The 24,065-nt window shown below is 57.9% G+C and overlaps 1 protein-coding gene across 1 annotated transcript in view; it reads right to left on the reverse strand.

The window, feature by feature from the left end:
- The window catches only part of SEMA4F (ssemaphorin 4F), a 49,801-nt gene that overhangs the window by 7,365 nt on the left and 18,371 nt on the right, over positions 1-24,065 (reverse strand). Inside the window, exons 2-8 of the mRNA XM_059723439.1 lie at positions 14,181-14,332; positions 10,389-10,448; positions 4,020-4,118; positions 3,663-3,756; positions 3,209-3,328; positions 2,780-2,922; positions 1,814-1,989 (exon numbers count right to left, since the gene is read on the reverse strand). Of these exons, the coding sequence (XP_059579422.1) occupies positions 1,814-1,989; positions 2,780-2,922; positions 3,209-3,328; positions 3,663-3,756; positions 4,020-4,118; positions 10,389-10,448; positions 14,181-14,332 (844 nt within the window). The remainder of the gene's footprint in view (positions 1-1,813; positions 1,990-2,779; positions 2,923-3,208; positions 3,329-3,662; positions 3,757-4,019; positions 4,119-10,388; positions 10,449-14,180; positions 14,333-24,065) is intronic.

Below are 24,065 nucleotides of genomic sequence, written 5' to 3' on the forward strand. Positions count from 1 at the left end.
GACCCCATTTTCAAAAAGGGGAGGAAGGAGGACCCGGGCAACTATAGGCCAGTCAGTCTCACCTCCATCCTTGGCAAAGTCTTTGAAAAAATTATCAAGGCTCACATTTGCAAGAGCCCGGCAGGGCAAATGATGCTGAGGGGAAACCAGCACGGGTTCGTGGCAGGCAGATTGTGCCTGACCAATCTAGTTTCTTTCTATGACCAGGTTACGAAACGCCTGGACACAGGAGGAGGGGTAGATGTCGTATACTTAGACTTCAGGAAGGCCTTCGATATGGTATCCCACCCCATACTGGTGAACAAGTTAAGAGGCTGTGACGTGGATGACTGCACGGTCCGGTGGGTGGCGAATTGGCTGGAGGGTCGCACCCAGAGAGTCGTGGCAGATGGGTCGGCTTCGACCTGGAAGGGTGTGGGCAGTGGGGTCCCGCAGGGCTCGGTCCTTGGACCGATACTCTTCAATGTCTTCATCAGTGACTTGGACGAGGGAGTCAAATGTACTCTGTCCAAGTTTGCAGATGACACAAAGCTATGGGGAGAAGTGGACATGCCAGAGGGCAGGGAACAGCTGCAGGCAGACCTGGACAGGTTGGACAAGCAGGCAGAAAACAACAGGATGCAGTTCAACAAGGAGAAATGCAAAGTGCTGCACCTAGGGAGGAAAAATGTCCAGCACACCTACAGCCTAGGGAATGACCTGCTGGGTGGCACGGAAGTGGAAAGGGATCTTGGAGTCCTAGTGGACTCCAAGATGAACATGAGCCGGCAGTGTGACGAAGCCATCAGAAAAGCCAATGGCACTTTATCGTGCATCAGCAGATGCATGACAAATAGGTCCAGGGAGGTGATACTTCCCCTCTATCGGGCGCTGGTCAGACCGCAGTTGGAGTACTGTGTGCAATTCTGGGCACCGCACTTAAAGAGGGATGCGGATAACCTGGAGAGGGTCCAGAGAAGGGCCACTCGTATGGTCAAGGGCCTGCAGACCAAGCCCTACGAGGAGAGACTAGAGAAACTGGACCTTTTCAGCCTCTGCAAGAGAAGGTTGAGAGGCGACCTTGTGGCTGCCTATAAGTTCATCACGGGGGCACAGAAGGGAATTGGTGAGTATTTATTCACCAAGGCGCCCCCGGGGGTTACAAGAAACAATGGCCACAAGCTAGCAGAGAGCAGATTTAGACTGGACATTAGGAAGAACTTCTTCACAGTTCGAGTGGCCAAGGTCTGGAACGGGCTCCCAAGGGAGGTGGTGCTCTCCCCTACCCTGGGGGTCTTCAAGAGGAGCTTAGATGAGTATCTAGCTGGGGTCATCTAGACCCAGCACTCTTTCCTGCTTATGCAGGAGGTCGGACTCGATGATCTATTGAGGTCCCTTCCGACCCTAACATCTATGAATCTATGAATCTATGAGAAGCCACAACCTAGCAGGCTGATCTCAGAGACCAAGGAGTCAGGGGGAACAGGGTGGAGGGGGCACCAGAAGAAGGGCTTTGTTGCTACAGAGCCAGCGGGCCGTGGAAGCCTGACTAAATTGGCCACAATTAGTCACTAATTATAGCAAGCTCCTGAGCTAAGGGTTCAGGCACACGAAACAAGGGATGCAGAGGACAACACCACTGGGGAGTGGAGCCAAGGCCATGTCTTGATGCGACAGTTTCTATCTGCAGGGATCAGGAGTGGCCACGGCTGCCCCAGCGGCGAGGGTCAGTGCCCACTGCCCGTTGTGAGGGATCATTCCCTTGGCAGGAGCCGCCATCCCGTCTCACCAGCTCCGCCTAAGCCAGCAGCCGCACCCGGCACCCAGCGCTCACCTGTGGGCTGAGAAGAGGCCGTAGAAGATGGTGGATGTCCAGTTGTCCGAGCGCAGGGTGAATACATCCTTCAGCAGGTTGAAGTTGGTTCTAGTCTTGGGATCTGAGCAAATCAGCTGTGTCTTCAGGAAGGTCGTCCAGCGCTTCTGTAGCGTCTTCAGCCCGCCCAGGTCCCCCTTCCATGCAAACAGGAGGACACAGACATGTACCCAAGGTGGGGGGGTGGGGGAGAGAGATCCCAGCCGTGGGCAGCTCTCAGCACATGTGAGCCTTGCTCATGCCAGCACCAGCCTGCAGCTGGCAGCACGTAACTACCAGACGGAGCCGCACGTGGCAGACGTGCTCCCAAGCTCCACGGCCAGCACTGCAGTGCACATTTGACAGCCCACCACTTCCCCACCACCAAATTGCTGGCCCTGTGGGAGCCCCTGGACCAGACCACACAGCTTGTGGGATCCCTAACCCCACCAGTCCCTAGGACATGTAGGACCTAGTAGAGGCTGTCCTGATTTCAAATTCAATTATAAACAGGTTTTGTATATTGATGCCCTGACGAGACACTAAAGTCCTAGCCTCACTTTTGAGCACATCTGCTGACAAAGGCCCAGATTTGGGCAGGCTACAGAGAGCATATTAAAGCTGTACCGAGTTTTAGATGGCCCTTCTCTGATGCAGGGTGACTCCCTGAAACGCTTTATTGCTTGTAGTCAAGATAATTCAGCAGTTTGAGCCCATTTGGGGGTTGTGCTTTGGGTGTGAGCACAATGCTCAAAGCAAAGCCCATGAAGTATAGATTGAAAATGGCATCGTTACACTGTGCCCGGACGTCAGTGCTAATGTCTGGTCCCAATCAGGGAAGTCACATTTTACTGCCCCTGCCCCCCTTACCCCAATAGCCTCCCCTTCATGCAGCCTCCCTGAGGCCCATGGGGGCCATCCCCACCCGGCTGGGGCCCAGGGCCATACCTTGCAGACTCTGGCCACACGCGGCACCTTCACCTTCTCGTAGAAGTCGTACTCTCTGGCCGTCTCCGTGAAGAAGAAGTAGATCTTGTCGTCTTCTCCGCTCTCACTCTCCCTCAGGAAGGTGGAGCCCACGAAGTTGGGGTCTGAGCACAGCGAGGGAGAGGGTCACAGCCCTGGGCACTGGCGCTGAACATGCCCGGCTTGGCCCAGGCCACGTGGCTGCAGCACTAATGACTGTGGGGCCAGCACCAAGGATCCAAGATGCGGACCCCCGACCTGCTACACTGCTGCCGGCACAGAGCGGAGCAGAACTCAGCACCACCTCTGTTGCCTGCCTCAGCACCCGACCCCGGCCCTGGCAGTGCCCCCTGCCCTGCCCATGTCCCAGGTCCCTCCAGCAGCACAGGTGGCCGCCCCAAGGGTACGCACCATTCAGCCAGGTCACTGAGGTCTCCGTCCGGATGCGCTCCTCCGAGGTCCCCGTAGCTCGGGAGATGATGGGCTCCGTCCCCAGGAAGTTGTTGACGGTGGCAGCGTACAGGACACCATCTGCAGGGGCATGGGTCATGCGGGGATGGCCGGCAGGGAGGGGCCCTGGCCGGATGCACCCGGGAGGGAAACATGCCGTGGTGCCGGGACGCAAGGCTAGTGTGGCAGGGCTGAGCCATGCTCCGCACCCGGCTCTCACAGCCCCAGGCCCCAGCGTGGGTGCAGGGGACCAGAAGCAGCCGCTCAGCAAGACAAGGGTGAGACGTGTCCTGTCTCCAGCTCTGCCCTTGCACGGCTCGCTCCCCAGTGCTGCCCAACCTGCTCCCTGCCCATATCCCGGGCCTGGCCCCCCACTTGGACCCCCACCCGGACAGCCGCAGTGCTGAGGACGTACCAGCCATGACGGCTGCTGAGCGCTGCATGGGCTCGAAGGGGCACTTGCCCCGGCCAGTGTCCTGGTGCTCCACGCCGCTGAAACTGGCCACGTTCTGCGAGGAAGGCACAGGAGTCTCAGCCCCTAATTTCCCCCCCCCTCCCCCGTCTCTCACCCCCATCCTCCCCCAGCAACAGCAGCAGCAGGGCGGCACTCGGCTCTGCCCTCGCCTGCTCGTCACCGGGACCCGGGGGATTTTCTCCTCTGCTTTTTCCTTCCTGTCACCAAGGGCCTTCCCCAGCCCCTGCCTCCGCAGCGCCCTCCAGCCCGGGGTGTGGGGTGGGGTGGGGGCACTGGAGGGAGGCTCGGGTCACTCACGATGAAGCCGCACTGGGGGTCGAAGGCGTAAGTGCCGCACACGAAGAGGTGGCTCTCGCTGGCGAAGTCCAGGATGCGGATGTAGTTGTGACACTCGGCCTGTGGAGAGAGCGGGCAGCCGTGACGTGGAGCACGGGAACGGCGTGGGGCTCTCAGTGTCACGGGATGCGGAGGTGTGGGTGCAGCAGCCCATCCTGTGACGGCGAGGATGGGGCTGGGGCCTTGCAGCCCAGGATGCCCCACGGAGACTAGCAACACCCTGGTACTTATTCCCTGCCATGGGACAGCACAGCCAAGCACACGCGTGTCAGTGCACATGCATGTTCCAGGCTGCAGGGGGCAGCAGGGACCAGGGTCCACACACCCACGTCCCAGGTCTGAGCTGCAGCATCAGGGACCTGGTTTCCGTCCCTGGTCTCTGCCCAGACGTGACTGATGTCAGACGAAGCTCGAGCAGATGCTGTTTTACCATTTTCGGAGTGAAAAAAATCCATTTACCCCTGAGTATTTACCACATAAATCCATTTATACGACTGAGTTAGAAAGAGCTGATGCTGCGGGATGTTTTATGCCTGCCGGGGCTCAGTCAGAGAGCACACGATGCCTCCCACAAAGAGAGAGGCCTTCCCCAGACAGGGTGGGATCCCACCCCCCTGGGCAAGGAGCCAGCACCACGTCAGTAATTCCTGCCATGAATTAACAGAAGTCATCTGGAAACTGGGGAGGGGTCCACCCCCCACTCCTATTGCCACTGGGCAGGAGGGGGTTGTCCAAGGCCACACACGTTGGTTCACATGAAATTATTTTATTTAACTCCTTTCTATGGAAATCCCCCAACTTCTGCCCACCCACTGACTGCTGCCTCTGAAAGCTCCTGTCTCTTCGTACCAGATGGTCTCCCTGGTGCTGCCACGTCCTGCCTCCCTTCAGACTACCATGGCTACCACCTTCCTTGCTTCCTTTCTTGATAGATTGATAAAGTGGTGCCGGGCTTTTCACGCCACATGGTTTGAGCATCTCAGTTCTCCTGGGCTGCTTCTCAGCACCTTGGGGCTGGGCCATGCTTTTGGTAGTATGCAGCATCAACAGTGGCAACACATAGGGGGTGCCTGGGGGTGCATGTGCACCCCCTGACAGAGTGCACCCCGCTTAGGCGACAGGGAGGGGAAGGTAGGCGGGAGCACCAGTGCCCCCCATGCAAGCACCGGCCAGGGAGTGGGGGCGCCAGGTGAAACACCACTGGCACTTCTGGTAGCGCCACTCACGCTTCCTGGTTGGCGAGATCAGCCGTGGGGGGACCCCACTGGCTCCTGACTGGCTGTTGGGGGGGGGGGGGGCATGTGCCCCCTGACACAGGTGGCACCAGTTGCCCATGGGCATCCATGAATCCTTTCCACTACCATACAATGCAGCTGCCAGCCTCCCCACTGCTCACACACCCACCAGCCCAGCACGGCAGCCCTTGTTAGAGCAGCTTGGCTTTTCCTGATGGGAACACATTTTGGGCGGGTGAAGGTAGCAGGGCCCGTGCGGGACACCCAGCCTCCTGGAGGCCTAGGATTAGGACAGCACAAGGCCAACAGGGCATGGAGGGAAGGGGCTGGGAATGCAGCAAGCTGAGGGTGCCAGATTCATAGATGTTAGGGTCGGAAGGGACCTCAATAGACCATCGAGTCCGACCCCCTGCATAAGCAGGAAAGAGTGCTGGGTCTAGATGACCCCAGCTAGATGCATATCCAACCTCCTCTTGAAGACCCTCAGGGTAGGGGAGAGCACCACCTCCCTTGGGAGCCCGTTCCAGACCTTGGCCACTCGAACTGTGAAGAAGTTCTTCCTAATGTCCAATCTAAATCTGCTCTCTGCTAGCTTGTGGCCATTATTTCTTGTAACCCCCAGGGGCGCCATGGTGAATAAAACCTCACCAATTCCCTTCTGTGCCCCTGTGATGAGCTTATAGGCAGCCACAAAGTCGCCTCTCCTCCTTCTCTTGCGGAGGCTGAAGAGGTCCAGGTGCCCCAGTCTCTCCTCGTAGGGCTTGGTCTGCAGGCCCTTAACCATATGAGTGGCCCTTCTCTGGACCCTCTCCAGGTTATCCGCATCCCTCTTGAAGTGTGGCGCCCAGAATTGCACGCAGTACTCCAACTGCGGTCTGACCAGCGCCCGATAGAGGGGAAGTATCACCTCCTTGGACCTATTCGTCATGCATCTGCTGATGCACGATAAAGTGCCATTGGCTTTTCTGATGGCTTCATCACACTGCCAACTCATGTTCATCTTGGAGTCCACGACGACTCCAAGATCCCTTTCCACTTCCGTGCCACCCAGCAGGTCATTCCCTAGGCTGTAGGTGTGCTGGACATTTTTCCTCCCTAGGTGCAGCACTTTGCATTTCTCCTTGTTGAACTGCATCCTGTTGTTTTCTGCCCATTTGTCCAACCTGTCCAGGTCTGCTTGTAGCTGTTCCCTGCCCTCCGGCATGTCCACTTCTCCCCACAGCTTTGTGTCATCTGCAAACCTGGACAGAGTACATTTCACTCCCTCGTCCAAGTCGCTGATGAAGACATTAAAGAGTATCGGTCCAAGGACCGAGCCCTGTGGGACCCCACTGCCCACACCCTTCCAGGTCGAGACCGACCCATCCACCACGACTCTCTGGGTGCGACCCTCCAGCCAATTCGCCACCCACCGGACTGTGTAGTCATCCACGTCACAGCCTCTTAACTTGTTCACCAGTATGGGGTGGTGGGCACATTTCAAGGGGCCAGACTCCTTGGCCCTACACCAACCAACATTTTATTCAGGGCCTGAAAGAAAACTTAAATCATCCCTCAACATCTGCAAGTGAGATGCAGATGAGATGCTGGTGAATGATGGAGAGGACAGGCCGCCAGCATGCTTGCTGGGAGCAATGGCCACAAGAGAACAACAGTTGTGCTAATAGGGCCAAGTGTGGATTGCTAGGCTGATCGCTGTATTGTCCTCTCAGTTATGTCACTCAAACTGGCTCCCAAATGATGGCTGCGACAGAAGCAATGCTGATGGAAGATCAGCATTGAAGGACCCAAGCAAGTGAAACCTCTCCCACCAGTGCCTCAATGAAAAACTGGTGAACTCCAATCAACAATGGGAAAATGTCAGCAGCCTGTGGGGCGCGCTCAAGGCCACCATCATCAGTGCTTGTGGGGAGACACTTGGGTTCTCTACCACGAAACATCAAGGTTGGTTTGATGACAATGACAAGGAGATGCAAGAGTTGATCAACTGTAAGTGCCAGGCCTTTTGTGCTGGGCAAAACAACACCAACTCCAAGCAGAAGAAACCGAATCTCCAACAAGCCAAGGCAGAGGTTCAAAGGAGGACCAGAATATGAAGAACAAATGGTGGGAAGACAAGACTAAGGAGAATCAGCATCTCGCTGACCACGAACAACACGTGCCCCCGGAGGCTGGGGGGACACGGCGACAGCCTGTGGGCAGCGGCAGTGGCGTGGTGGTGGCAAGCAGGGAGCTCCCGCAGGTGGCCACAGTGACTGCCCGCAGGTGCTTCTCTCAGGGGGTGCACCGCCAATCTCAGGGGTGCATGTGCACCCCCTACGCATCACCAGTGTCACTGACACCCATATGCACAGTCTCTTCAGTGCCACGAAAGCCATCTATGGTCCAAGCACTCAGGGACCAACCCCCTGGAGACCTAAGGATGGAGGAGAAATGATCAAGAAAAGGGGAGTCATCAATGCCCATTGGAAGGAGCATTTTAAAGACCTTCTCAATCTACTGTGCTCTTGACAGGAGTGTTCCCAACTCCATCCCACAACACCCAGTCAGAGATGATCTCGGCATCCCCAACCCTAAATGAGGAGAGGAAAGCCATCGAGCAGATGAAGAACAACAAAGCAGATGGAAACCCCACTGAAATCTTCAAACAGGGAGAAGAGGAGCTCAGATCACAGTTCAAGGTCTCATCTTAAGGAACTGGAATGATGAGGAAATCCCAGATGACCTCAGGGATGCCATAATTGCAATAATCTTCAAGAAAGGAGAGAAGTCCGACCATGGAAACTACAGAGGGATCGCCTTGCTGTCCACCACAGGAAAGATCACTGCAACAACCCTCCTGAACCGTCTCCTTCCCCCTGCTGAAGACCTGCTCCGGGAATCCCAGTGTGGGTTTAGGGCATCAAGAGGCACAAATGACATTATCTTCACAGCTGGCCAGCTGCAGAAGAAACGCCAGAACCAACACAAGCCTCTCGACATGGCCTTCTTTGACCTCACAAAAACTCCCAACTCGGTCAGCTGAGAAGTGTTGTGGAGGATCCCAGAGCTTGTCGCCATCCTCTGCCTGCTCCATGACGGTATGCCAGCGGTGGTTCTCAGTACTGGCTTTATCACCCATCCCTTTGAAGGTTAAAACAGGAGTTAAGCAAGACTGTGGCATCGTTCCACTCTTCTCAATATTTCTTGCCTCAGCGTTATATCTGACCACCAACAAGCTTCCAGCCAGAGCGGAGATAAACTACTGAATGGATGCTAAACTGCTTAACCTCAGCTGACTCCGAGCCAAAACCACGACTGCCCCAACCTCAATCACTGAGCTCCAGTACACTGATGGTGGATCAGTGGGTGCTCACTCAGAAGCAAACCTTCAGGCATTCGTCGACGTCTCTACCGAGGCATGCAAGAAAATGGGACTGATGCTTAACATTCAGAAGACTAAGGTCCTCCATCAAACAGTCCTCAGCTCTGGTAATCCAGATCCACGGTGAGATTCTGGAGAAGGTGGAGTATTTCCTGCAGCCCTCGCCCTCCCAGTTCCTGCCCTGGCACAGCTCTGGTTGCTCCCCCGAACAACTCTGCTCACTCAATAGAATCGGGATCCGATTTGACTGATTTGATCCGTGACATGAAATTAAAAAAAAAAAAAGTTCTTCGGCAAACTCTCAGCAGATGCAGCAGCACGGGCAGCCCCTCCCCACCGCCTGCAGCGGGCACGGGGCACAAGAGGAGACGAGGATCAGCCTCAGCTTGAAGCTGCTGGGAGGGAGGGGGCCAACTCCCTCGCGGGTAACAACCGTGGGTTTGCCAACAAACAACAGCTTTGTGCTGGGCTCCACGCACCACAAAGGGCCTGTGTTCCTGACCCCAGGGGAAAGCGTTGGCTGGGCCTGGGCATGCCAGGAATGAGGGATGCCGGGAGACGAGGGTGGCTTCTGCCGAATGCCGGGACGGGGAGCAGCGCAGGTAGTAACAGCGTGTGGGCCATGAGCAGGGAGCAGCTTCTGGGGTCTCTGCAGCGCTGGAGGCCAGGCAGGTCGACACTGCAGGGCCAGGGGGGCTGTGGACCAGAACTGCCATGCTCCTGACCCAGGCAAGCTGCCTTCCCGTGCACTGAACCCACCACCAGCACCGGGCAGGAGAGCAGCACATCTTAGGAGAAGGTGGACATTTGATCCGTGCAGGGATGGGATCCTGTTGCCCTGCCACCCCGACTCGCCCTCACAGCCGCAGCAGCACAACCTCCAGTGCCTTTGCCTGCCCATGGCTGGTCTTATTGCACATGCCTCAACTACATCAAAGCCCTGTTACCACAGGGCATTTCTTGCTGGAAATGGGCTTCTGTGCCATAATTGCCACTCAATCTGCTTTCTGGTTAGCTGCACAGACCACAGCCTTTCATTCACTCCCATGCTCGCTGGCATTGGTTAGCTCCAGGGGCAGCTTGTCCCCAGCCGATGGGTCACTAATAAAATGGGTCAGCCACCATTCACCTTTCCCTTCTGGCTCACTCATAAAAGTCCTGGTGCACATAGCTCTTGAGGCAGTCCCTGGGAGATGCCCCTCATGCTTTGCTCAGCACAGATCAGGGGGCCGAGCTGACCAAGGCTGCTTGCCCTTTCTGGGCCCTGGCACAGCCTTAGCAATCTCCCCGCCCTCTGGGATTTCCCACCATTCTGGGGTTCATTAAGCATTATTACTGGTGGCTGCAGCTATCCTTGGCCAGCTCTTTAGGACTCTTGGTGCGAGTCCTGCAGAACTACAAGGTTAAAATGCATTCAGTCCTAGAAACATGGTGTAGAAAGCAACAGCCCGGGAAAGACATGCTGGACCACAGCTTACCTAGGGCCTTCCCTATTGGGGTCCATGACACGTGGGTGTCCCCCTCCTCAAACCCTTCACCAAGGAGCTGAGCAGCAGCTGCTCTTTGAATACCAGATGTTTCACCCCTAGTACTGCTGGGAGCCCAGAGGTGAAGTCCCCATCGCAGCCCTGACAGATGCAGAGCCAGGAGCCTGGGCATCCTGTGAAGAGGAACACAAGGAGCTGCCCTCATCCCTGGTCCACCCCTACCGCCCCCCTGCCCGGTACCTGCCTCTTTCTTCCCCTTCATGGTACAGGATAAGCGCTGGTGCTCGGGAACTTTCCACTCAATCTGAAAAATAGCAAGAAGTCCCATCAGAGCTAGGACATGGTGGTGGGAAAGGAATTATTAACTCCCCCAAAAGAAATACACAAGCAAATCCACCCCCCCAGATTTGCCCACACACAGAAAGAACAAGCAATGCCCCCTCCAGGCCCCTTTCTCCAGGAAGCAGCCGTACAGGGTCAGGGGCAGTTGTTTCCACCCTAGCACCACTGTCCTTAGGCAGGTTTCTGTGAGCACCTAGTCAGGGTGCCACGAGGCACTGCTCACTGCCAGGTGTGCAAACACCTGCACACAGTTCATAGGATAAGCCCAGAAGTATCAAACAGGGCCCTGCAGGGTCAAACACCCCTTGCCCTGCTGTGGTATGAACAGACCCAACCCAAGGAGCGGTAGTGGGATGTGTCCTGGGACGTTTCCCACCACGGCTGATCCATGTCCTTGGGCAAAACATGTCAAGCACGTGCTGCCATAAACATTGCTATGGTGACACAAAGAAGTCTGTTTTCACCCTGCAAAGTCTCAGCAACAGAGAAGTCGCTGTAGTATTTTCCCATAGTCAAGAGACAAGAGAATTGCAGAGCTGGCATTTTCCCCGCAGGGCTGGAGTCGAACAAGCCTGAGAACTGCAGCCCTGGCAGGTTCCCTCCAAGAGCCTTGACTCAGCATCGCAGTAGAGTCGGTCCCTGCAGCGGGTCCTAACCCTGCTGCCACCTGCACCCCTCGGAGCCCTTCCCTGCGGCCCGTCACAGCGGTGTCTGAGCATGTCCCGTGGTAGTAACAAGGCCTCTGCTGAGGGGAGAGGCTCCATGGAAGCTCCAGCACTTGTCTCTACTCTTGCTTGCTTATGTTCCCTTTCCCCACAGGCTGGGATGTAGCAGCTGCATGGGGATGCACACGTGGAAACAGCACCTTCTGCCAAAGGGCTCTGCAGTGTTTCCCAAACACAGTCGGAGATCCACCATGATCCTGACCCCTGTCTCTCCCACGCTCTGTCCTAGCTTTTCGAAGTGCTTTGGCCCAGAGCAGCACAGCTTCACGGCGGGTCTCTGAGACAGCAGGGGCTTTAGCCACTAATTGCCACCACTATTAAGACCAATGCCTTAAATGAGCCTGTGAAGCCCAGGAGGACAGGCCTGTTGTGCTTGTAGTGGCTCCAGCCTGAGGGTGACCGGCGCCTGCCCCTTGCTCTGTGGAGTGGCTCCAGGGTGCATCCCAGCAGCCCTGCTGTATCACGCGTGTGCAGGCCAGGTCGAAGGCTGCAGAGAAGCCCGGCAGCACAATCCTGGGACAGGCACCATGAAGGGGCCATCACTTGGCTTAGCACCACCCAAGCCATCCCTGTGCAGAGCCCTGGCCTGGACCTGAGCAGGAGAGAAGCAGGATGCATGCGAGCAGCTACATGTCGGTCAAGCTGTGCAGCTGGGAGAGGCGAGACCAGCTTCAGGGCATGCACAGCCCCTCCTCGGGGCTGGGAACGAAGCAGCTGCAGCCTGCACTAAACACTCGGGAGAGCGATGGCTACTGTTCAACCTTGTTACACAAATGGAAGTGGTCATCTAAGAAAGGAGCAAGGAGAGGACACAAGAAGGAGTTGCAGCCTGGGGACTGGAGATCACAGGACCATAGGATCTTCGGAAAGCAAGGCTACAAGGGACCTCGCAAGGTCACATCCAATCCAATCCCCTGCCAACTGTCTTGGAACCTGCTTTTGGACACTTCCAGGGATGGAGATGCCACCACTTCTCTGGGGACCCTGTTCCAACGCCTGACCACCCTCTGAGCCAGCACGTTCCTCCTCATCTTCATCCTCAATTTCTCTGCTGTAGCTTGAGGCCGTTGCTCCTAGTCCTGTCCCCTGTGCCCATACAGAAAAGCCCATCTCATCCTCTCTGTCATTGCCCTTCAGGGATCTGCAGCCTGTGATCAAATCCCTGCTCAGTTCTCTCTTCTTCAGACTCAGTCCCCTCAGCTCCTCTAGCCTGTGCTCATCAGTCTCGTCTCCCAGGGTCCTGATCACTTTGGTTGCTCTGCACTGGACTGTCCAACCTGTCCACATCCAGGCTGCTTCATTGCCAGGTGTTCTGCCCACGAACAGGGGACAGGATGGAGGGTGGCTGGTGGGATCTTGGGCCAAGCTCCCCCTCCTTGAGTGCTGACTGCACCGCTGTGTTTCATATGAAGTATGGACAGGGTGAGTCTTAGGAGCAGCCTCAGTTTCTCCTGCTGTGGGATCATGGCAAAGCTCTTTGCTGGTGCCAGGTGGGTCACAGAATCACAGACAACAAGGGTTGGATGGGACCTCAGGAGGTCACATCTAGTCCATCCCCCTGCTCCAAGCAGGACCAGCCCCAACTACATCATCCCAGCCAAGGCTTTGTCGAGCCGGGTCTTAAACATCTCCAAGGATGGAGACTGCACCACCTCTCTGGGGAGCCTGTTCCAGTGCTTCACCACCCTCCCCAGGAAAGTTTTTCCTAACATCTAACCTAAACCTCCCTTGCTGCAACTTGAGCCCATTGCTCCTTGTCCTGTCATCTGCCCCACCGAGAACAGTCCAGCTCCATCCTCTTTGCAATCCCCCTGCAGGGAGTTGAAGTTCAATCCCCATCGGTCTTCTCTTCTCCAAACTAAAGAGCCAAGTTCCCTCAGCATCTCCTCACAAGTCATGTGCCCCAGCCCCACAACCATTTTCATTCCCTTCTGCTGGACTCTCTCCAGTGTGTCCACATCCTTTCTATAGTGGAGGGCCCACAGCTGGACACAGGACTCCAGATGTGGCCTCCCCAGTGCCGAATAGAGGGGAAGAATCACTGCCCTCGATCTGCTGGCAACGCTCCTACCAGTGTAGCCCAGGATGCCATTAACCTTCTTGGCAACGAGGGCATCCTGTTGGCTCCTGTTCAGTTTCTTGTCCCCTGTCACCACCAGCTCCTTTACCAGCTGCAGCTGAGCCAGGACGGCCTAGGCCAGGGGTCAACCACCTTTCAGGGTGGCAGGTGCCCCAGCAGCCACCACAGGCCACTGCTCTCCTCCATGGCCGCAGGTTACCACTCCCCTCCACAGCGCCAAGGCACTTGCTGCTGCCTCTGCCTCTTGTCAGACTCCTGTCCTCAGTGGCAGTGCGGAGGGCCAAATTAGCAGTGATGCTGACCAGCACCTGCTGCGGGGGAAGGCTGTGGAGGGATCAGTGCAGGATGTTGGGTGGAGGAGGGGACAAGCCAGGCCAAGCACACACAACTGATGCCACGTGCCACCATGGGCTGCACCAAGCATGTTGTGGCCATATCCATCCCATGGGTGTAGTTTGCCAGCTGCTGGTCCTGGGGGTAGGGGAGAACCAAGAGGATTTTTGGTAATGTCTTTTACCAGCTGCGCTTTTGGTACCAAACACTGCTGGGATGAAGCAAATACCGTGTCAACCAGATGACAGGGAGAACAATCACTGCAGCCCCTCCATGCCATCTGCACATGGTAGACCCCACGCCTGCAATTTGAGTGCCCTCTCCCTGTCCCCGTGACTCCCCTGCTGCAGCTCATGAAACCCACCCCCCATTTCACACATCCACTATGTCAGATGTGATCCCCCCCCACTGTGTGTGGACCCATGCCCACACCCACAGGGGAGCAGCCTGGGCACACAGCCAGTGCATGGTATCACAGCCTCCCAAACACCCAGGGCATGTCCCACCCCTGTCAGGGACATGCCCTGCATCCCTGAGGCTGGGGCCTCATGCTCACCATCTTGGCATGTTGGTCGATGGAGTCCAGGGACAAGGCAAAGATGGCGTCCTTAGCTCCTACGTACAGCGTCCGGAGCTGTGGGGCCACCAGCAAGATGCTGTAGTTGGACACGGTCGTGTGGGAGAAGCGGCGAACTATTTCCTGCACCTCTGCAAGCAGAGAGAGTACGTCATGGACTTCCCTGCACAGGAGCCTGCAGCCAGCCCAGCCCCCAACCAGGATGAGCCCTAGGACTGCCAGCAACCTGCTGCCTCTTGCCTCAGGCACACCTGACAGGAGCCCAGGCAGGTTCCTTGGCATCTCCCACAGGCAGCCTGGTAGCCCAGGTGTGCACACAGACAGTGCTGCCTCCTCAGGCCCTGCCCTGCTTTCCAGCTGGTCATTACAAGTGATGGCTGCAGCCCAGGGATGGGAACGCTTGCTGCTCCCCAGCCCCAGGGGGGTCCCTTCTAGAGGCCATCAGCCCAGTGCTAGCAACTGGTTAGGACCAGGGTTGCTGGCCCTGACCCCAGCTAGCCACAGGCTATGGCAAGGGCTGGAGGCTGCCTGGAGCCTGGCACGGCCAGGAAGCCTGAGACTGTTCCTGGCAGCAGCCAAACAGGTGAGAACAGCTGAGAGATTTCAGTGCTGCAGAGCTGGGACAGCTGGGCATGGGGCCAGCAGCTGCCCAACGCACTGCCTCTTGCATCCACATGTGCAGCTCTGCCAGGGGGTGACCAGGGTCTCGAGATGGCACCAGGTGAACCCCACAGTGCACTTCCCCCTAACCCCTCCAACCCTGCAGTCCTCTGCCCTCCCTCCTGTGTCGTGGCGCAGCTCCTGGCACCTTCCCCGCACCCCCCACACAATCATCATGTCTGCTACCTCTGCACAGCACCTGGCACCTAGCTCTAAGGGCAGGTCCTGCCAGGGCAGGGAGGGAGCAGAGCTGGGCCCAGCTCACTGGAAGAGAGGGGAGGGCTCAGAGGAGAAAGAACGGGCCTTGAGATTGTTCAAGCAATTCGGGCTGGGAGCCTGCAGGCAGTGCAGGAGGCAGGAGGGAAGTAGCATGTCCCAGCAGTAAACTGCATGCCGGTGCCTGCAGGGAGCCTCTGAACACAAACAGGCTCTTCACGATTTGTCACGGGGCGGGGGGAAGGCTGAAGTAGACGGCTGTGCTGAGACTGCATGGGAGCTTGTGGGCCGTGACCACACGGGAGCTCAAGGGCAGTCATCACAGGGCAGGGAGTGCCTAGAGCAGCAGGAAGAGTCCAGGGGTGCAGCTGACGCAGCCTGCTCCAGCCCCCCTACCCCAGGCTGGCTCCTTCTGGAGTCTCTCCCAAGCCCCAGGGTGAGATCTCCTCAGGGCCACATCCACCCTGGATTTACGGGACCAGGGAGCAAGGGGACATTCTGGCATCACCGCACTGTCCACAGCCTGAGGACAGCCCAGGGCACGGGCTCCATGGCCTGGGCCCTGAGTGCGGATGGCGCTCCCACGTTGCTGCGGCACCCTGAGCCGACTGCTGCAGCCACAGTTACGTGCATCGTGCAGGATCAGCCACCACCGCGCTGTCCCCCCCGGGACAGGAATAGCTGCTGGCTGGAACAGCCGCTCCCCACAGCAGTGCTTGAACACCACTAGCGAGCCACTAATGACTTTGACACGCCTACGCCCCAGAACAGCCGCAGCACCTCCAGCCCACATGCTCCCATCAGACGGGAGAGGCGCTCGACTACAGCCCTGCTCCTGCAGGGGAGTGAGTGGCTGGGCTGGGGTCTCTGCCACAGACCCTCTCCCAGCACCAGGCAGCTGGTGCCAGAGGGCAGCTGCCCCTGCTTCCCAGAGCCCCTGACCACCACACATGGGTAGCTGGCATTAACCCCTCGCTGCCCACCCTCGGCTTCCACATGATGTGCCAGGGGACCACAGCACTCGAGCCTGGGCCGGAACTAGGCTGCTGCCAGGGCTGTGTTGGTACGGCGCAGGCCCCACACTTGCCCCTGGGTGGTTGTGCATTGATCTTGCTCAGAGCTGCTGGGTAAAACTCCAGCACAAATGAGTCCAGCCTCACCCCAGGGAGAGCGGAGGGCAGCCCTGGGCCAGGGCAGCACTGACTTTTGACTGCCCTGGTGCCTTGTGTGCCTGGCCTCGCGAGCAGCTTGCCAAGGTTGGCCTAGGGGTGTGCGCACACACACAAGTGCACACGGAGGCTTGCTCCTGCAGTGCACAGAGCAGCATCTGGAGGAGTCCGAGCCTGACCCCCGAGTCCAGCCTGAACTGGTGCTGCCAGGCCTAGCCAGGCCCCTGGGAAGCCCTGAACCACATGCTGCTCCCACAGACAAGGGCAGACAATTAGGGACAGAGGGTGGTCAAGCAGAGACTCTGTGGGTTAGGATCCAAGGGGCTCGGGGTGAAAGGGATCTGGTGGTGGGGGTCTACTACAGGCTGCTGCACCAGGATGATGAGCTAGACCAGGAATTTTCCAAGTAGCTCGAAGAGGCTGTGAGGTCTAGAGATATGGTAGTCATGGGGAACCTTAACTACCCAGACATATGCTGGGAGGAGCAGTCAGCTAGATCTAACCGGTCTCGTAGGTTCTTAACTTGTATTCAGGACCTCCACCTAACACAGGAGGTAAGGAGTCCCACCAGGGGTAATGCCTTGCTCGACTTGGTGTTGGCCACAGGGGATGACCGGGTGGGGGACCTAAGGATTCAAGGCTAACATCCTGGTGAGGAGGAACCAGATCCAGGCTGACCTCGACAGGTTGGGGAAGTGGGCAGAGAGCAACAGGATGCAATTCAATAAGGACAAGTGCAAGGTGCTGTATCTAGGGAGGAAGAACTGCCATTATACCTACAGGCTGGGGGGTGACCTTCTCAGCACCAGAGGCAGAAAGAGAGCTTGGAGTCACTGTTGACTCCAGGACGAACACAAGTCGCCAATGCAATGAAGTAGTTGGCAGAGCCAATTGCACCTTGTCGTGCATCCATAGGTGCTTCACAAACAGGTCCAGGGAGGTGATCCTCCCTCTATGCAGCACTGGTCAGGCTGCAGCTGGAGTACTGTGTCCAGTTCTGGGCGCTGCCATTCAAGCAGGATGTGGACAACTTGGAGAGGGTCCAAAGAAGAGCCACTCATCTGATTAGAGACCTGCAGGGCAGGCCCTACGAGGAAAGGCTGAGGGACCCGAACCTCTTCAGCCTCTCCAAGAGAAGGTGAGAGGGGACCTTGTGGCGGCGTACAAATTCATAAGGGGAGAGCAACACGAAGTAGGCAACGATCTGTTCACCAGGGCACCCCCTGGAACGACAAGGAACAATGGCCATAAGCTACTGGAGAGAAGGTTTAGGCTGGACATTAGGAAAAAGTTCTTCACGGTCACGGTTGCCAGAATCTGGAATGGGCTCCCAGGGAGGTGGTGCTCGCCCCATCCCTGGGGGTCTATCTTCAAGAGGAGACTGGACAGACACCTGGCTGGGATCACATGGCCCCAGGGTTGGTGACTCTTTTCTTGCCTGCCCGGGGCAGGGGGTCGGACTAGATGGCCCACAGAAGTCCCTTCCGACTCTCTGAATCTATAAGCTAAGATCCCAGCACCAGCTCCCAAGTACCTGGTGCCAGCCCCGCACCCTGGGGCTGCAGCAATAACAGGTTAGTGATACCAGCTGCTCAGTGGGCAGGGACCCAGCACCTGCACCTTCCCACCAGACCAGGCCAAGTCAGAGCCACCGTGCAATGGCACCAAATCCCCCCACCACACCAGGAGCCACAGCAGGAGGCACGATGAGGCAGAGGGGACTGGTCAGGAGGTCTGGGAAAAACTAACAGGCAGCCACGGGGCCAAACCCCCTCATTCCAATTCAGCAACAGTAGTCATGCATGCACACACATGTACATGCAGATGCCCGGGATAGGTGAGGGCTGCAAGAGCGGACATGGGGATGGACACAGACACAGACGCTGCCTTTGGACTACGTCACCCACGCCCTCCACCAGTGCACACCCGCTTCCTCTACAGGGCTCAGGCACGAAACTGTGGCGGGGCAGCACTGACCACCTGGGCTACACTCGTAACCCCCTGCAGCCGACACTGTCCCTTCCCTGCCCTTTGAGCACCCCGGTGGGAAAAGCAGACAGCTGGAGCAATCTGACCTCACCCGCTGTGTGTGTGGGTGAATCTGGATGTGCTTATTTTTGTGCGTTTAAGCTTTGCAGTCTCGTGCTGCCCCTTTAAGAGGTAATGACAGTGCTCGTTTGAAGAAGCCCGATTGGAAAGTCTGATACGAGTTCTGGAGATCAGTCAAGTCAGCACCTTCTTGGCCTCGATCCCAAACCAAGCAATGGTGCATTAGCCTGAACTAGCCAGGCCAGGCCCTGGGACCTGAGGAGGTCACATCTAGTCCACTCCCCTGCTCACACCAGGACCAGACTCAACTACATCATCCCAGCCAAGGCTCTGTCTACCCAGGTCTTAAACATCTCCAAAGATGGAGGTACCTCAACCTTTCCGAGTAGCCTGCTCCAGAGCTTCATCACCATCCTGGTAAGGAAGTTTTTCCTAATATCCAACCTGAGCCTCCCTTGCTCCTTGTTCTTCCCACATGGGCAGAACAAGAGAGGGCAGGAGGCTGCCTGTCAGAGCCTTGGCCTGCTGCTGCCATCCTGCAAGCAAGCAACCAGCTGCTCTCAGCAGCTCCCTTCCCCATACAGCTCCTCAGCACAGGCTGGATAAGTGCAGGATTGGCTCAGCTGTGAACCCAGGCAGCTCCCGGCATGTTGTCTGTGACTTGCACTGTGACCAACATCAGCTACCTGCAAGCAAGTGCATGCACCGCTCGAGTCCGCAGCACCTTTCAGCGCCTCATTGTGCTCCGAACCATGCCAGACCCTGCCGAAGCTGCTACAGGAAGCCTGGAAGGTGAGGGGAGCTGGTCAGCTGGTCCCACAGCACCGACGGGGCTGCAACGTAATCCAGCCCTGTGGGGTAGGGAGCACCCCAGCTGCCTCGGGCTCTGGCAGATCACCTGGGGGCCTGAGGATGGGGGAGCAGGTCAGTCCTGGGGCTGCTGACCCTGCAGCTGCTGCTCAGCAGTTCCAGCCGGAGCAGGAACTGGAAGGACGTGAGCAGCAGCTCTGGGTGCATCCAGTCTGCTTACCCTTTCCTCTCCCCTCCCAGTTTCTTCCCCACCTCTGGCAGCTTCCCGGGGAGGAGGCCTGGACCATGACCGCTCCAGCTCACCCAAGTGCCAGGGAACAGCTCAAGCAGTGAGGGCAGCCCTTGGCCATTTGGAAATAACACAGACCCTCCCTGGCCCAGCATGCTGAGCAGATGGGTGTGGGGCGGAGGGGGGTTGACACAACCCTTCTCCTTCCTACCTCCCATAGCTGCATTGCAGTGAAGGGGCCAAAAGGACAGAGAATCTTTACATCTCCTGCTGAAACCAGAGCCCAGGGCCTGGGCCAAGTGACAAGGCTGCTGGTGACAGTCAGGTGCAGGGACCAGCCCTGGGCCAAGAAGGTCTCCCAGATGGCCCAAAGGCTGCAGGTACAAGAAGATGCCAGAGTCACTCTGTGTGCAGGGAGCTGTCAGGCCAAGAGACGACGAGCATGATGTCTGCCCTGGCCCTGCTCTGGGCTGCAGGGAGGCACCCGGCTCCAGGCAGGATTCACAGCCACAAGCCCATGGCAGGGCTGAGCACCTCGCCCCAGCCCCTCTCAGTACTGCAGCCTGCCGGGTAAGGCAGCAGCAGGGTGCTCAGCTGGCTAGGGTCTGGGAGACCCAGGTGCAGCTCCTGCCTCTGGGCACTGAAACCCACAGTCCACCCCCAGTTCACAAGGCAAGAGCCCAGCCATGGCCCAGGTCATCCCAGTCTGAGTAACTGAACAGGTGCCAGCAGCAGGTCTGACAGCTGGAGATTTTCTGAAGTGATTTGCATTTCCCCCACTGGGGACTGATATAAAGGAGCTAAACTGTGCTGCTGGAAACCCCCTCCTCAAGTGCATTAGCAGCTCTAAATCCACGTGGCCTGGGACATGGTTCCCTGTACCGTGCTACTTGCTTCCCTTTCCTTTCTCACGGCAGGAGCTGATGCCACGTGCAAGTCTGTGCAAGTCCATTACCCGCTGCCCGGTGCAGTGGGTGCGCGGCCACCGGCCCTTGCCTCCCACACCCCATGGACATTCCCTGCCAAGCAGGGTAATACAGGCGCTTAGACCCTTGTCAGGCTGTGGCTGCACAGTCTCCCATCCCCAGGCTGATTGCTGCAGGCTGGCATCTGGATCAGGCAGCTGCTGCCATGCCTGTTGCATCCATTCACTCTCAATTCCTTCTCCGCACGCACGAGGGCTAGAAACCGCACTGCCTTCACACGAATGCTGGAGCTGTGCCCAGGGCCAGAGAAGCCAGCCTTTCGTGCGGCTCCAGCTCCCAGCCGGCCTCACTGCTGTGATGGAGGGTGGCAGGGTTGATTCGTACTCATTGGCCTTTCCCTGACAGGGGCTCTCGCCCTGCTCGTTTCCCAGGGAAAGACCCCAGTGGCTAACGACACCCCCTCCCCTGCTGTGGCGGGAGATGGTGGGGTGGAGATAGTGTGCTGTGCACTATTTCCTGCCTCTTCAAAGTGCTCAGTGTCATTTGCTCGCCTTTGTAGGTGTCCCCAGACTGGAAACAGCAGCTTATCTGGTGGGAGGAAGGATGTGCGGCAGCAGCTGGAGGTGGATGCAGCTACGACATGCAGGGGGCAGAGACGAGGCCTCCTAGCTCCTGTGGTCACTACAGTGAGGACATCATCAACCCATGAGCCTCTCCCTCCCCAAGCGCACCCACACCTGGGTGCAGGACAGAGCCATCCCTGAGCATGCTGCTGTGTTATCTTGGGCCTGCCGGTGACGCTTGCTGCAGCCGCAGCTGCAGATGTGGCTGCTTGGACCAGCCCAGAGCTGCCCCAAGGCCCAGAAACAACTCTTTTCCTCCTCATTTCACTGAAAGAGCTCAGTTCTAAGGTTTCAGCCCACAGCCATTTTCTGCAGAAAGATGCACCGCAAAGAACGCTGCTATATTTAACATTTTCCACCTGAGCTGCTACTCAGCAGCGCGTAGAAACTGTACGCAGCAGGGCCGGCCTGGATCCGTGCAGTGCCCAGCGCAGTGGGCCTGGTCCTGTCACCACGTGGCCCCCAGGTCTAAGCACCGGGACCCAGCCAGACAGGAGAGGGACCATGGCAGGGGCCTGGTGGGAGTTGGGCCGCAGCACAAAGACAATGCACTGCCAACAGCACATAAACCCACAGTCATAAGTAAGTGGGGCTGGCAGGGACCTGCAGGGACACATCTAGTCCCAGCCCTGCTGGAGGCAGGATCAGCCCCATCCAAACCAGCCCAGACAAACCCACCATCTAAACTCTTCATTAAACTACTGTCACCCTGACACAGCTCAGACATCACAACCGAACCTGCCACAGTTAAAGCAGGGGGACCACGGCAGCCAACGTCCTGCTCCTATGAAAGGGTACTAATATATGCCGAGACCGGCAGAGCGTGGCCCTGCTGCACGGGGAAAGCACCCTCCCCCAGTCCGTACCAGTCTGACCGGGGGGGAAATTCCTTCCTGCCCCAGTGCAGCAGCAGCCTGATCCCGAGCAGAGGGGCAAGACCCTCCAGCCAGGACCCTGCGGGGTTGGTGCCAGCAGGAGCATTGGCACAGCCCCATCCCACCCCAGCCTGGGCTGCAGCCAGCACCAGGGCCCCTGAGGAAGGGGGAAAGCCCCCTTGCACAAGAAGCAGTGGGGGGGGGGGGGAAGTTTTCTCCCAGCCCCACATGGCAGGCAGTTAAGTCCTGAGCCTAGGAAATCCCCATAGCAGAGCACGCCTAAATCCTGTCCACCCGCTCCTTGACCCCTCCAGTGATGGCGAGTCCCCCCACTTCCCTGGCATCTCTCCCATGGCCTCCCTGCTCTGCCAGGGAAGAACTGTTTAGATCTCCAGTCTAAACCAGCTTTGCTGCAACTGCAAGCCATTAGTCCGTGTCCTGCTCTCCGCAACCGGAGAAAAAGTTTTCCTCCTCCTCTCTGGCAGCCCTTCACGCATTTGTAGACTGCTGTCATATCCCCTTTTAAGTGTCTTTTCTGCAAGATGAACATGCCCAGCTCCTTCAGCCTCTCCTCAGACACCAGCCTGAGCCTCTTGCTAACACATGAGCAGAGACTGGAGGCACCAGTGCAGCCCTGCCCTGCAAAAAATCCGTGCTCTCTTCAGCTGGGGACACCCTGCCCTTGCCGCGTGGGGTAAGAGCACACCTAAATGCCTCTGTCCTCAAGGACCCTTTGTTTCCCTTTGCTTCCTTGGCAGCCTGAGCTGCCAGCAGCTGGGACCGTGTGACCAGCCGTACAGGTCACCTCCAGGCTCTGTCCACGCCGTGTCCCTGCCAGGACCAGGCAGGCACTGCCTGCGATTCAGGGTCCAGGGCTGCAGGGAAAGGTGGTGCTCCTGGGTAGAGGCGAGCCCAGGCACGCTCAACACCTGCTCAGCTGCACGTGGCCCAGCTCTGGGAGGACCGGGTAGACCAGGCAGCTTCAGTGGGAGGCAGAAGGGGGAATTATTTCTGGTTTAATGCTTGCTGGCTTCTCTATCCGTGTGTAAAACTGGTGCACACCTCTCTCACGGAGCAGTTCAAACTGGTCCTCCCCGCCCCCGCCGGGGGCAGCGGTGGAGAACTGGAGGCTGCTAACTCAGCAGCGGGCTCCTCTCCCGGTTTCTCGCTGACGGGGGAGCAGGCACGACACTTCACGGGTGCAGACCTCGCATCGTCTCCCCTGCAGGCGAGGAACCCGTGTCCAAAGAGGAGGGTCAGCAACTGTGCTGCTCTACCCTACCCTGGGCCGTAAAGCCCACGGTCACCTAGCTGGGGACAGAGCTTGCCCCAGACCACATCCAAGAAGCACCTTCAAAGTGCCAGTCCTTAGCACACATGTCAACTGCTGGATGGGGGCAGGCTCCTGCTGCCCAATTCTCCTGCTCCTTGTCCCTCTGCCTGGGGGGTGCAATTAGTCCATGGTGCACCTGGGATGGCCGCCTCCCTCTAACTCCCTGCGTGAACAAGCATCGGCCAGAGACCCTCTCCCAGTGCATCCTGACAGCACCGCTAATGACTGGCGACCAGGGCATGCACCTTCCCCACATGGACGGCCCGGCCAGGCAGGAGGAAAGCAGCTCCAGGGAGCCCCCATGTCCAAGGAGAGCCCCCATGTTCCCCAGGCCTGAGCTCTCGTTTCAATCTGTGCAGAGCGCATCCACGCCCAGAACAACCCTCCCCGGCCCCCGGCCCAGGACTCTGGGACCCACACACTAAACGCCAGACCTCTCTCAGGTTTCCTGGTGCAATTCAGACCAAGCTCTTCCAGTCTTGCTACAAGGCAGCTCTCAGCCTTTCCCTGTGCTCCCTGCAGTGCCATTCAAGAACGTGGATGCCAGCACGGCACCCAAAGTCGCACGCTGCCCGTACCCACGGATATCACCCCGCTGCCCTCCAGCTACGGCATCATGCAGGGAATCCCTGCCAGGCTGCCTGTCCCCATGCTCCCTAAAACCCAGCATGGAGGCACTGTTGTCCAGGACAGGCCCGGGCTGCAGCCCTCGCACCCAGATGGGAGGCTCGTCCTGCCCATGTGGGCCCAGCTCACCACGTACCCCAGGTTGTTGTCAGCCTGCCCTGTACTCGTCATCACTCCTTGCACCAGGAACCTGGGCATTAGCTGCATGTTGCAAACTGGTCTTGGTCACTGGTCACGGGGCCGAGCAACGGCAGGCCCAAAAGCAGCCTACGTCCTGCAGAACCACACTAGGAGCAACCACCATTCGGTGACAAACCCCCGAGGACACTGACCTTGGCATCTGTCCG

The sequence above is a fragment of the Alligator mississippiensis genome, chromosome 2, assembly GCF_030867095.1.
Source record: "Alligator mississippiensis isolate rAllMis1 chromosome 2, rAllMis1, whole genome shotgun sequence".
NCBI classification, from domain to species: domain Eukaryota; kingdom Metazoa; phylum Chordata; order Crocodylia; family Alligatoridae; genus Alligator; species Alligator mississippiensis.